Source organism: Nycticebus coucang, chromosome 8 (assembly GCF_027406575.1).
Source record: "Nycticebus coucang isolate mNycCou1 chromosome 8, mNycCou1.pri, whole genome shotgun sequence".
NCBI lineage: Eukaryota > Metazoa > Chordata > Mammalia > Primates > Lorisidae > Nycticebus > Nycticebus coucang.
The window spans coordinates 64930273-64942572 of NC_069787.1; the positions used below are offsets into that span (position 1 = coordinate 64930273).

Sequence of the window (12300 nt, forward strand, 5' to 3'; positions counted from 1 at the left end):
ATTGGCTTCAAATCAATCAGAGATGTTTTCTCTTTGCTGTCTTTGCCAAGGGTGTGATGCATAGGGAAGGATATATAACCATCAAGTCAGAACACCCTTGAGGATTTTCACAGCACCCCATATTGACCAATCTGAGTCGTAGTTCTTTATTCATGGAAAAAGTTCCCTAAGGGAAGAGACACAACTTTACAGCAGCTTGAGTTACAGTGGATGTTGATCTGGTGTTAATACATACGTAGAGTGAGGGGAAACAACTCACAGAGAATCCACTCTAAATTCTATGATTAGGCTTCATCCTTTATTAGGTAGTGAGTAAAAGACAACTGATGCTTACAACTCCAATTTAAAAGACCATTTAAACAAAAGTGGTTCCATAGCGCAGTGAGGCAAAGGGATCCAGGTATCAGTATTTCTGAGTTTTCTCATATGGCTGATGGAGAAAATATGGCTGATTTATTTGTTCCCAGAAAATCATTAAAGTTAGTAATGCCTTGTGACTCAGGACTCGGTATCTCACAGACCCTGATTTCTAGTGAGATTGCATTAATTAACACTAAGTTCTCTGCAACCTTTATCAGTTGTAAAGGTTGTTGGAGGGGGATTCAGGATGACTGTGAAAGATCAAAATATTCCACACAGCAGAAAAAGGAAACTAAAACTCGAAACATTTAGAAGCTTGTCACACGAAATAGAGGCAGAGTCCACCTGAGGGAACTAGAAAGGTCTATAGGTGAAAAGAAAGGAAACACATGCTGAACCCAGGGAATAGAGGTGTTGGCAAAACCAAAATAACCAGCAACTTTCAAGCCAAATTTGAATGCTAATCAATATGTTTAACTAAGAGGGTTTGAGCTTCTTTTCACCAGAAGACTGAGGAAATAGATTTTCTTCTTATTCTTTTTTTTTCTTTTTTTGTCTTTCTTTTTCCTTCCTTTGTATATATATGTTTTGACTTTTTGTTTTGGTTGTTTGTTTAACAAAAGATATATAAAATGAAATGGTTTAAAGATATGTTTATATGACAAATATCTATAGCTAGATGGCAGAGAACTACAAAGATGATGTTTAATGTTGAGCACCAAGCACGCTATGGGTGTTTATTAAATATAAAATGACAAATGCTAAATACCTATCTTGCAAATGATTTCCTCTTGATTTGCCATACCTCTCCAAAGGTTACAACAGTTTGAGAGTAGTATCAGGAAGTCCAAGCTCAGCCCTTCCTTATATTTTTAAATAGTCTTTACAAAATCTTTTCAAAAATAGTGTTTTTTTTCCTCTAAACCTAAATCATGTAGGGTTGATTTTTCTATGTTTTGTCACTGTTCTAACTTTGAGTGTCATTTTTCTCATTAACGCAACAGACTAGTTGCATCAAATTCCACCATATCGATAGGTATATGTTAGCTTTCTATGGGAAAAAGCAAATAGCCTTTATCACAAATTAAAGGCACAGCTATTTTTATGCTGTTTGTTACCAATTTAATGATAACATGTAACACTGGATGGTTATATAATTATTTTATATAGATTTTCTTTTTTATAAGTTATTCTTGTAATCTTTCTAACATATATACAATATACATATATATATACACATACACACATATATATATATATATATATATACCCCTGATAAATCTTGTTTTAAAGGTAAAACATCAACTTCTTTCAGCCTTATGGTAAATATCAAAGGCTATAAGTATTTCACAACTCCACTGGAGGAATGATGGTCGAGTGGACCTTACCAGTATTTTTTTTTTTTTACACTATATTCTTGGTGTGCAATTAACTCTGATTCATTTTTCTTGTTACTAGCATTTAAATATATATTAATTGTTTATATCATGTCAGTAGGAAATCTGAAAACAAAAAAACACTAACCCCCCACAATAATAGATAATGCTTAATTCTACCATCATACTTAAAGCAGAAACCTTTGCCAAAGAGATAACCCTACTGGTATGATATAAAGGGGCTATTGCAGAGATGCAACCTTCTCTGTTTTATTGGGTATGCACAAACATAAAAGGTTCTTACTTTGCATTATCATGTTATGATTGTCCCTCATCCTTGAAACAGAATAGTTGTACTGATTTCTTCCTAAATACCCATGATGCATGGATTTGTCTGTTTTCAGATACAGTTTCATTACAAACACTTGTCTGTTTCCAGAAACACTTCCTCAGGGTAAGAAATTAGTATTTTGTAAGAAATCATATTTATTAATGTCTCCCTGTCCTGTAAGCCTAGCCCTGTTCTCTCTCTAAGCTAGATAGGGCAGGACAAAGCTGACCAGGGACACCTGCGTGACATCACTGGGTGTTTGCTTACTGGTATGAAGTAGTTGTTCGTTCTACCTTTGCAATTCTTTAAAATCTAGTGGCATAGGTCGAGACACAGCACTATTGTTTTACAAGACATCTACTGCATCTATTTTTGTTGGGATAAATACCCAGTAATTGCTGTCATAGCAAGAGGACCAGCACGGGTACTACTATTCACAGTGTTGCTTTTGTTTTTTTCTTTTCTTTTTTTTTTTTTTGTATTATTTTGACCTACAGAGTAAATTATTATATATACATTGGAACCAGTTAATGCCCTTAGACAATGTATAGTTGTTTCATAAAGCAGGAAAGACAATGCAGAGGGAAATAGGTGCCCAAAAGCACAGTCACAAAGGCTTCAGAAGTTCTAGATACCACGACAAGTCAATGTTGGAGATCACTTCTAAAACAATCATGTTCAAGAGGAATGCTTTAATGTGGAGAAAATACCACTCCCTCCCTCCCACCCTTGACCCCCGCCCCTTTTTAAATAATCTTTTCAATTCACTATCAAAAGTCCTGGCTCTTCAGATATACTTTAAACTATAAATAAATGCTGCATAGTTCTCTTTTGTTTTGTTTTTTGTTTTTTGAAAAATTATTGCAGTACAATTACTCCTATTTGGAATTTAGTAAGGAGCAAACAGCACAGGAGTATGGGCGGTCCGAATGGGTCCGGGAGCTGGCCGCAGAAGTGCTGGAGGAAGTGCAGAAGTCTGGAACAGTGTGGCTGCTGGGGCAGTTCGAAGACTGAAGGGGGAGCTCACTGCCACGGCAGCTGCAGCTGCTGCAGCTGCCAGCGGGTTGGGTAGAATTCGTGGAGCCAATGGCTTTGAAGGTTCTTTTGAGAATACTAATTTTACCTGGTAGGGAAAAATCAAACCAAGAGTAAAAGAACAAAGTTTTGGCATCTTTAGTTAAAATCCAAAATGGTAGACAGCTTTTATTTTATTTTTTTTTTTTGTAGCGACAGGGTCTCACTTTATGGCCCTCGGTAGAGTGCCGTGGCCTCACACAGCTCACAGCAACCTCCAACTCCTGGGCTTAAGCGATTCTCTTGCCTCAGCCTCCCGAGTAGCTGGGACTACAGGCGCCCGCCACAACGCCCGGCTATTTTTTGGTTGCAGTTTGGCCGGGGCTGGGTCTGAACCCGCCACCCTCGGTATATGGGGCCGGCGCCTTACCGACTAAGCCACAGGCACCGCCCGGTAGACAGCTTTTAAAATATAGACAACTACAAAGAAAAACTCATACTTGTGAACTGATAATAAAGATAATGCAAAGTGCAGAGCATTTTCCCTACCTCCCTGGAAAGTACCTGTAAATGGCCGACCAGGGATGAAAAGTTCTCCCTGAAAGTACTCAACAATCTTATTTTATTTTTGTTGAAAATTTTATTTTTCAGAGAAAAGTGTCCATCTTGAGAAAAACTAGAAAATGATTATGCTACCTTTTATATATATGTTGGCTATCAAAAAGCAGATACTTCTAAAGAGAGATTTGCTAATATGCTTTCTGTTGCTATTGATTCTGCAAGTGGGTAAACTCGGTAACACAGAGAATGCTCTTTCCACTTGTGGGAGATATTTAAAACAAACAAAATAGCAAATAGTAACCATGTCATAATTCTACTCTACAATGCGAGCTCATTATTTATCTAGTGCATCAGTAGGATACCCCTTCTCAGGGAAAGAACGTATCCATTTATGGAAATAGTAACATAGTAATAGTTTAAAAAGGAGACTTAGATACTAATAGTAATAAAATTTTCACTGCTATGTTTATTTTAAGAGGGTCAAAAGCTGCGTCCATAATGGCCAGAGATAGATCTCAAGGTTATGAATACCGCTGAAATACCAGTTCTGTACAGGATTCTTTGCCTCCTAATGAGGTAAAAATTTGGCCTTTACAGAAAAATAAAGTAACTTTATTTGAATAAAAGTGAGTGATGTACTACTAAGTTAATTGGGTCAACTTATATGGGGATCTCTTTAACTCTATTTTCATATGTTAGCAGCACATGATGGCACCAAATATTAAGATATATGTTGAAGAAAGATTTTAAAGTGCACAATTCAGCATGTTAGATATGTATTATCAGTTGTTCTTAACTTTTCACTGAGCCCTGAGTTTCTCTGAAGAAAGCCATTATCACTTCAGAAAAAGGAAAAAATACATGTTCATCAATATTAACTGACAATATCAAGAGGTTTCATAGATTTCCTCTTAAATCTTACCAAAAAACCCAGGCAAAGACATTATACTAATATGTTCACTAATCTAAAAAGCCTATTTGGAGTGATGGGGGAGGGCATTTCCTGGGATATATTTCTCCATGTCTTACATCATGTCCTTGGATGCATAATTTAAAAAGCCACAATTTTGAGACTATTGCTCAAAATCCAAAATTGTTGAGGGTATCAATAATATCAATGCTTTGCCTTTTTTTTTTTTTTTTTTTTGAGACAGAGTCTTACTTTGTTATCCTCAGTAAAGTGTCTTGGTGTCACAGCTCACAGCAATCTCAAATTCTTGGGCTCAAGTGATCTTTTTGCCTCAGCCTCCCAAGTAGCTAGGACTACAGGCACGTGCCACAATGCCTGACTATTTTTAGAGACAGGGTCCAGCTCTTACTCAGGCTGCTCTTGAATCTGTGAACTCACTTAATTCACCTGCCATGGCATCCCAGAATGCTAGGATTACAGGCATTAGCTACCACCCCTGGCCTAATGCTTTGTCTCTAAAGCATACTAAGAAAGGAGATAAGAGAATTTGTTTTTCACTGACTTTCTTTCCTGAAATTATCCACTTACATCAAGAAGACCAGATTTTTTGGGATGTCTTACCTGACTCCAAAGATTTTAGCTTTTCTCCCTTCCTGTAATACACCTGTGCTCAACTCAAAAAGGTCAGATTCTGGCCTGTGGCAAATAAATCATGAACTTGGTAATTCCATTTGAGAATAGAGACTGGACTCTTACATCAATTGTTTGCCATCTTAGACAGCTGACCACCACCACCACCAACAACAACAAAATCCAAATTCAGCAGAGTGTGTGACATTGAACACAGTATACTCTTTTGGGAAGTGTGACACTTACCCCGAGTGGATGTGCCGCCTTCTGTAGTTTGTTGTAGGGACTATATTTGGGTTTCGGGGGCTTCCCAGCAGCTCTGTCTTTGTGCCTTCTACTGCTGATGTGCTATTAAAAGCAATTGTAAATGACAGTTTTAAAAAATCATTCAAGAAAACTCTCTCACACATGTTGCTTTAGCTTGAGAAGAGATTATTAATTATTTCATGCAAGTTTCTGAAAGACAGAAATAAAAGCCTGTGCACTTTTGTCCTGGGATTCTGATGCCTTAAAGATATATGTTTTTAGGCTATCCATTTTAGTATATATTTAACAAATAGAAGCATATTCTTTTTCTCCAGTTTTTCTTGTCACCATACACACCTTCTTTTTAAGAAAAGCATTTACAAAGGAAAAAAAAAGTCTGAAGAAATTTTATGGGCAAATAAACAAAGATGCTCGGGAAGGCAGGAATTTATTTCCATACTAATATTTATGTTCACATTTGTACAGCCAAATGTCAACCCCTTAAATTCCAAAGATAAATAACTAAGGTGCATAAAATCTGCAATACATTGCATGAAAGTTGCAATTATACATCGCCAACATAAGGCCACACACACATATATAAACACACATACAATATAAGGGATTAGCCTCACACACACACACACACACATATATACACACATACACACACAATATATAAGCGGTTGGCCTTAAGTTGGCAATGTATAATTGATCTCTTTGGAAGGCTATTCATAGTAAAAATGAATGCAACATAATTAGTCATCCCTTTAGCAGGTGGCTGCAGGATTCAAAAACCCAGCACAATACCATGTAATAGAGTACATAAAAGGAGAGCACAGTATAAAATTAGTTGCAGCATGAAAATATCTAAACAAGTAAAAATGGAACAGTGGAAGTTGACCTTTAAAGAAAATCAACACTTTTGAGTGGGAAACCTGGCAGAGAAAAGATCTGATACCCTTCTCCCACTCTTAATAGTACAAAGTCACTGCCACCAGTTTTTGAAAAGTTCCTAGAGCCTTTGCATTTTAGTTTTCTCTCAAGCAATCAAAATAAACATAAATAAATAAAGATAGAAGATGGGTGGGTGAGTAGATGGATGCAGGGATAGTTGGATGGGTGGGTGGGTGGATGGATGAAGGGACGGGGCAGAAAGAGAAATAAAAAGAAGCCCACACATCCCCTTTGTAAGGGTGTCCGCTCTCTGCTCTCATTCTCAGAGTAAGTGTGGCCCACCTGTTTAAGTTGTGTTTCTGAGTTGACGTGCACATCGCAGATTTCACAGTGAAACGTTTTGTTTTGGAGGCCTGTGTTTCCTTTGTTAACAGGTCCCTTGCCTTTCACTCCTGCCCTCGGAAAGGCTTTGATTGTGCCGCTTCCATTCCGGGCTTCTAGCATGGTTTTGTGCTTAGTACCTGCCAGAAATATTGAAATAAGGAGATAAAGGTGGGGAAAGGAGGGAGGAAACGGTTTTTAGCTCGTATCTACCTTTAAGAAGCAATACCATAACAAAATTTGATGCCTCACTTTGGTGCAATTTTTTCAGGACTGGTCTGAAATATGCTCATGACACCATAGACTGTAACAATGTGTTCCTGTCACCTTATACAATGTTATTAGATTATCCATTTTTTTCTAATGATCCACATCATAAACAAGCACCATCAACATAGTAGCTAAATGTGAGAGCCCTGAGGAGAAATTAAATGGGTGTGACTTCACTTCATTTCCTCTTGATGCTAATAAGACTTAAATGATAGCTGATGGCTGCAGAGTGAATTAACTGCTACAGGTATAGTTGGAGGTGATGTGTAATAAACGTAATCAGATTAAACATGGTGTGTTTACAGAAGTGGCACTAATTAAATACCCACTTTCTAAACAGAATGCAAACAAGCTTTCTTGGCTTGTGTTTGACGTTCAAAGACAAAGAGGAAGGGTAAAAAGATCTCAATGACGGGTGGCACCTGTGGCTCAAAGGAGTAGGGCACGGCCCCATATGCTGGGGGTGGCAGGTTCAAACCCAGCCCCGGCCAAAAACTGCAAAAAAAAAAAAGATCTTAATGACATAAGCCATATGAGGGTAGGAAAGCCCATGCTGACTGGCAATGTCATTTTAAATGTAAAGAATGACCAAGACAACAAAGAAATACTACAGATAAATGCTTCCTACAGTAAACCAGTTATGCCTTGGGCTGTCACACATAAGTAACACAGCTCTAACTAGGAACCATTACCAACATTTGACTCCGAGATCATTGTAGTTCATAATAGCAGTTTTCTCTCAATGTTCTGCTTGAAATATCCTTTTTCTTAAAGTTGATACATATTCTTTATTTTTTCTTACACAGTCATGTGTTTTCGCTGTGCAAATTTCTTTTGCAAAACTATTTGTGTTCTATCATTCTGATTTGTAAAATATTTTTTTTATAGTAGAAGTAACTGTATTTATTAGGTTGTTGGCCAGTTCTTCAAGCATACAAAAAGACTCTGAACTTCTGAGTCATGGGCCAATCTCCCAGAACCATTGACTATTAACAAGAAAAACATGTGGTTGGGAGGGCACCTAGGTCCATGCAGATCACATCATGTTCAATGAGAGATGATACATGAAACAGATTTACAAAGTACATCTGTTTCCCTTCTTCAAAATGATGGTAACTTTACTGAGTTCAATATATAAAATGTACATTCTTCCAACTTAGATTACGTATTTTGAATATCCATATTCTTATCCACAGTTATGTGTTTTGCCTTTCAAAAGATATATCCTATTCAAAGGAAACTATTCAAAGTTTCTCATATCTCAGCATATTAAACACTTTGAATATCCACATTCTTATCCACAGCATTTTGAATGGCTATATCTCAGCATATTAAAGAAGAGAAACAGAAAGTCCTGCCATAATATTGGAGGAACTGAAACAGGAGCCACAAAAGTGCTCCATGGTGGCGCTGTGATGCCTCCCCGAGGGCTGCTTTTGATATCTCTCTTGCAATAGAAAGAGCCCAAATGCTGTCCACATCATCTGAAGTTGGCATAAGTGGGAGCAGGGCGTAAAAATGTCCCAGGGAGCAAGCAATGAATGTGTAGATGGTTGGGCAAATTTGTTTATCTCAACAAAAAATGTTATTGAATTTTTTTCCCCTGAAGATTCTTGAGTCTAACTAAGAAGCACTGGTCAGGTAGATTTGGTTGATTAATGCCTAAGAAGGCATCCTGACTTTCTTGACTCCAAGTTCACTTTTGGTTACTGTCTTTTGCGACTGAGGGTTGGGTTGGTGTTTGATAGGTGGAACCCAAATGGATCACAATAGTGCTTTAAGCTATTCCATAATATTAGTAATTTATCTTAACTGGGAAGAGAGAACAAAACCTAACATAAGTGGCTTGCTTCAGCATTGAGTGTCAGGTTTTGGAGAGGTAAAGGAAAATTTAAAAGATCTGGCCCCTGTAGTAAGGCATAGCTTCTCAGAATATGTCTGAAATGCTAAGACCCATCTATGTGATATCTCTAGAGGAAGAATAGAAATGGAACATATGTGAACAGTTGAGAAATACCCATCCTCTTTGAAAATCGAAGGATTGTCAGAATTTTTATTTTAGTATAATCTTTCCACAGGAGCTACACTGAGGAAGGAAGAGATAGGAGAATCAAATATCCCCACCCATTCATATCTAACACACACACACATGCACACGTGTACATACATACCCCTACACATATGTGACAAGATCGAGGGAGAGAACTTCAACTACTAGCTTTGATTGTAAGTTACTATTCATGAAATAGAGTTTAACTTTTATATCGTATAACCTCATGCACTTAGTAACAGATTGTCAGTCATAATTAAATAGCTATTAGATGGTTTTATAAGATCTTAAAGCCTGAATAGGCAGCAAGAGTGTCTGTATTTCCTCCTACTACAGATAAAATTCAGCAAAATGTTCTCAGGTTTAAAGTATTTACCTTTTTGAGATATAAAATGTAGGTTAATAATATAAGCATAGTGATTATGAGAAAAATCCTATTTATTGAATCTTTAATAAAAAAGACAGGAGAATAAATGTTTCCCTGCTCACAGTTACCCTGTGAGTTAGATGCTATTATCATCTCCATGTTAGAAAACAAACTAATATTCAGGAAAGTTACTTGCCTGTGGTCACAAAGTAAGGATTACCTGAAACCCTTGGGAGGTAGTAAGTAGATTTCTAGCTGAGTCCCTAGAGATCCCCTGGAGTCTTTCACAGCACCCTGAATTTGCTATTTTGTTAATAGAGTCTTTTTTAAACTTGGATTTTGAGTCTTCAAAATTCCCCCCTGTCACCCTCCCCTTTCATGTTTCCTAATGCTCATATTTGCTTAGCAGAGTTCCATGAATCATGATGCTTGGAAAGGCTGTGGCTCTGTGCTGGCCAGAGCTGCGACCTCCGGTTTCAACATCACGTAAACGTCTTACAAGCTTGTGCCTTCCTCTGGGATGGCTCAGCAGGGTTGTCACAAGTCTGCCTCTGCACTTTATTCCTCTTCCTTTTTGGAGAGAATCTGCAAAAAGCTAAGTGGACGACTGTTCCCTTATCACTTAAAAAAAGCTGACACTCTCAATGACCTTCGTGTGAAGCTTCACAATTTCTGAAAGGTGAAACCAGTTTAAATTCAGCCAGGCATAAGCCTCCAAGAAATCCTCTATTTGTTTGATTTTCGCTTATTTATTTCTTGTGGGGACACTATGGGACAAGATACATGTTCTGCTTGTATCTGTAAAAATAATTGTAATGTATGAAGAAGGGGCCAGCCTTCCCTTCCATTCTCTGTTATCTTTTTAACTTTATTTTTAGCTGAAACTTGATTTAGGTACTGGCTTAAAGAAAAGGCAGATAAGGAAGAGAAGAGGTAAATGACTTTAAAAGATGAATAAAGAATTCATCAGGAATAATTCATTGGGTTACATGGAAAATAGAGAAACATTTTTAAAACAGAAAGCAAAAAAATACAGCTCTGCCAACTAGAGGCATATCAAAATAATAATGGTTATCATGTATCAGTCCTTGATTTTCTATTTGTGTGTATGCATTTTCAAAGGTTGGGGTAAGTTAGCTAAAGTGTGTTTGCATAAAAATGCTTGTGGAATCACATATACTTTTAGAAATGCAAATGATCATTAATGATAGCACAGACTCATACTACACACATATGATATATTGAACCACTTGTCTAATATTAGACATTAGCATTATTTCTTTTTGTTTTCCTCTATAATTAGGTTGTAATGAGCACCCTACTCACTATCACATATTTGATTGTTTCCTTAGGACATATTTTTCATAAGTGGTATTACAGGGACAAAGACTATGACTATTTTTAAGTCTCTCATTTCAAACTGCCAAATTACTTTCTAAACATTACAAAGAAAGTTTCAGAGGTATTTGTTTTATAGTGAAAGCTGTTTTGGTTAGGTCTGAAAAAATTTTCACTCTCTAAAAGAAATTTCAATACTTTCCGGTTTAATTTTCCATAATGTCTATTAAATAAATGATATTTGAAAGCATTTGAGTACTCCTTAATAAACACCTTCAATTGCCAGCAACAATTTAGTTACCTTCTCATATACAAGTTCAGAGATTCAGCTTATAGTGAGATTGGCAGGAAAGTGATGAGCCTCCACACAAACAGCAAAGTAGAAAGGTTTTTTGATGTGTTTATTTATGGTATTTAGTACAATGGCTTTGTATTCCAACCCCCTAAGGAAGAAAAAAATTCTCTTGAATCAGTAAACCTGAAATATGTAATTACCATTAAAAACCTGGGTGCTCTTTTTAAACCTCTAAATGTCAAATTAACCTATTATTACACTGACTTCTTATGGAGCATACATTTTCCATATTAATTTTATCTTAGAGAAGAAAACTTTGGTTTATTTTATCAGCAAACATTAAGGCACCAAGAATAGCAGCCAGGGTGTTAGGGGACCAAGTTATGTCCCATATGAGTGAAACATGGTTACTTCGGTCAGTTCCCCGGTTGAAAGTCATTTGCTGATTCACCACTTATGTATCTAAAATCCAATTTGCAGAAGTGAAAGAAGAAAAGGGAAACAAGAAGTCTAAATCAGATGTAGAAATATCTTTGCTTTTAGCATCAGAAAAGTCCCCAGAGGGACATTCTAGTCGGGATGGTATAGAATACGAGCCAAATAATAGACCCTGTGACCAAAGACAGCCCAGGGTAGAGCTGTGCAGGCGGAGGGACCCAGTGGGCAGAGCACGTGTCTCCTCCTCTGGGGAGACACATGCACGGAATCAGTATAGAAATCATGCTGAAATCCCAGTGAAGGAGGAGAAATGGCAGGTATACAGAAAGCTGCTTTTATAATGCCCTGAATCTCCGACTACAGGGAACAGTGAGGCTTTACCTTTGCTAATGTAGACATGCACTGAACAATCTTTCCATGCACTCATCTCTTCTTAAGAACAAGGCTGTTAAGAACAAGGAAAGTGCCACTTTGTTTTTATACCCATTCCCCCAAGAGAGCACAGAGGTCCATGCATAATTGACATTGCACAATCAATGAATGGACAAATTAATCTCACTTCTGTAGTGTAAATGAGATATGATGCTATCTGATTCATAAAAGCTGTGGGTTTTTTTTTTCATTTTATGTAAACAGGTTTTTTTTTTAATTTGTTTTTTTATCTCAGATTGATACGAGGGTACAAATGTTGTTTGGGTTACACTGTTTTAATTTCCAATGTAAACTTCAAGTTGCAGTTGAATTTTCAAAAAAAAATTTTTTGGCGATTTTTGGCCAGGGCTGGGTTTGAACCCACCACCTCCAGTATATGGGGCTGGCGCCCTACTCCTTTGAGT

The 12300-nt window shown here is 37.1% G+C and overlaps 1 protein-coding gene across 4 annotated transcripts in view; it reads right to left on the reverse strand.

The window, feature by feature from the left end:
• Positions 1 to 281: 281 nt before the first annotated feature.
• Positions 282 to 12300, reverse strand: part of ZNF385D (zinc finger protein 385D) — a 333680-nt gene continuing 321661 nt past the window's right edge. For all 4 annotated transcript variants that reach the window (XM_053600532.1, XM_053600533.1, XM_053600534.1 and 1 more), the window contains 3 exons: positions 6668 to 6846; positions 5429 to 5530; positions 282 to 3190 (listed from right to left, as the gene is read on the reverse strand). In XM_053600532.1, the coding sequence (XP_053456507.1) occupies positions 2957 to 3190; positions 5429 to 5530; positions 6668 to 6846 (515 nt within the window). In that variant the 3' untranslated portion in view covers positions 282 to 2956. The remainder of the gene's footprint in view (positions 3191 to 5428; positions 5531 to 6667; positions 6847 to 12300) is intronic.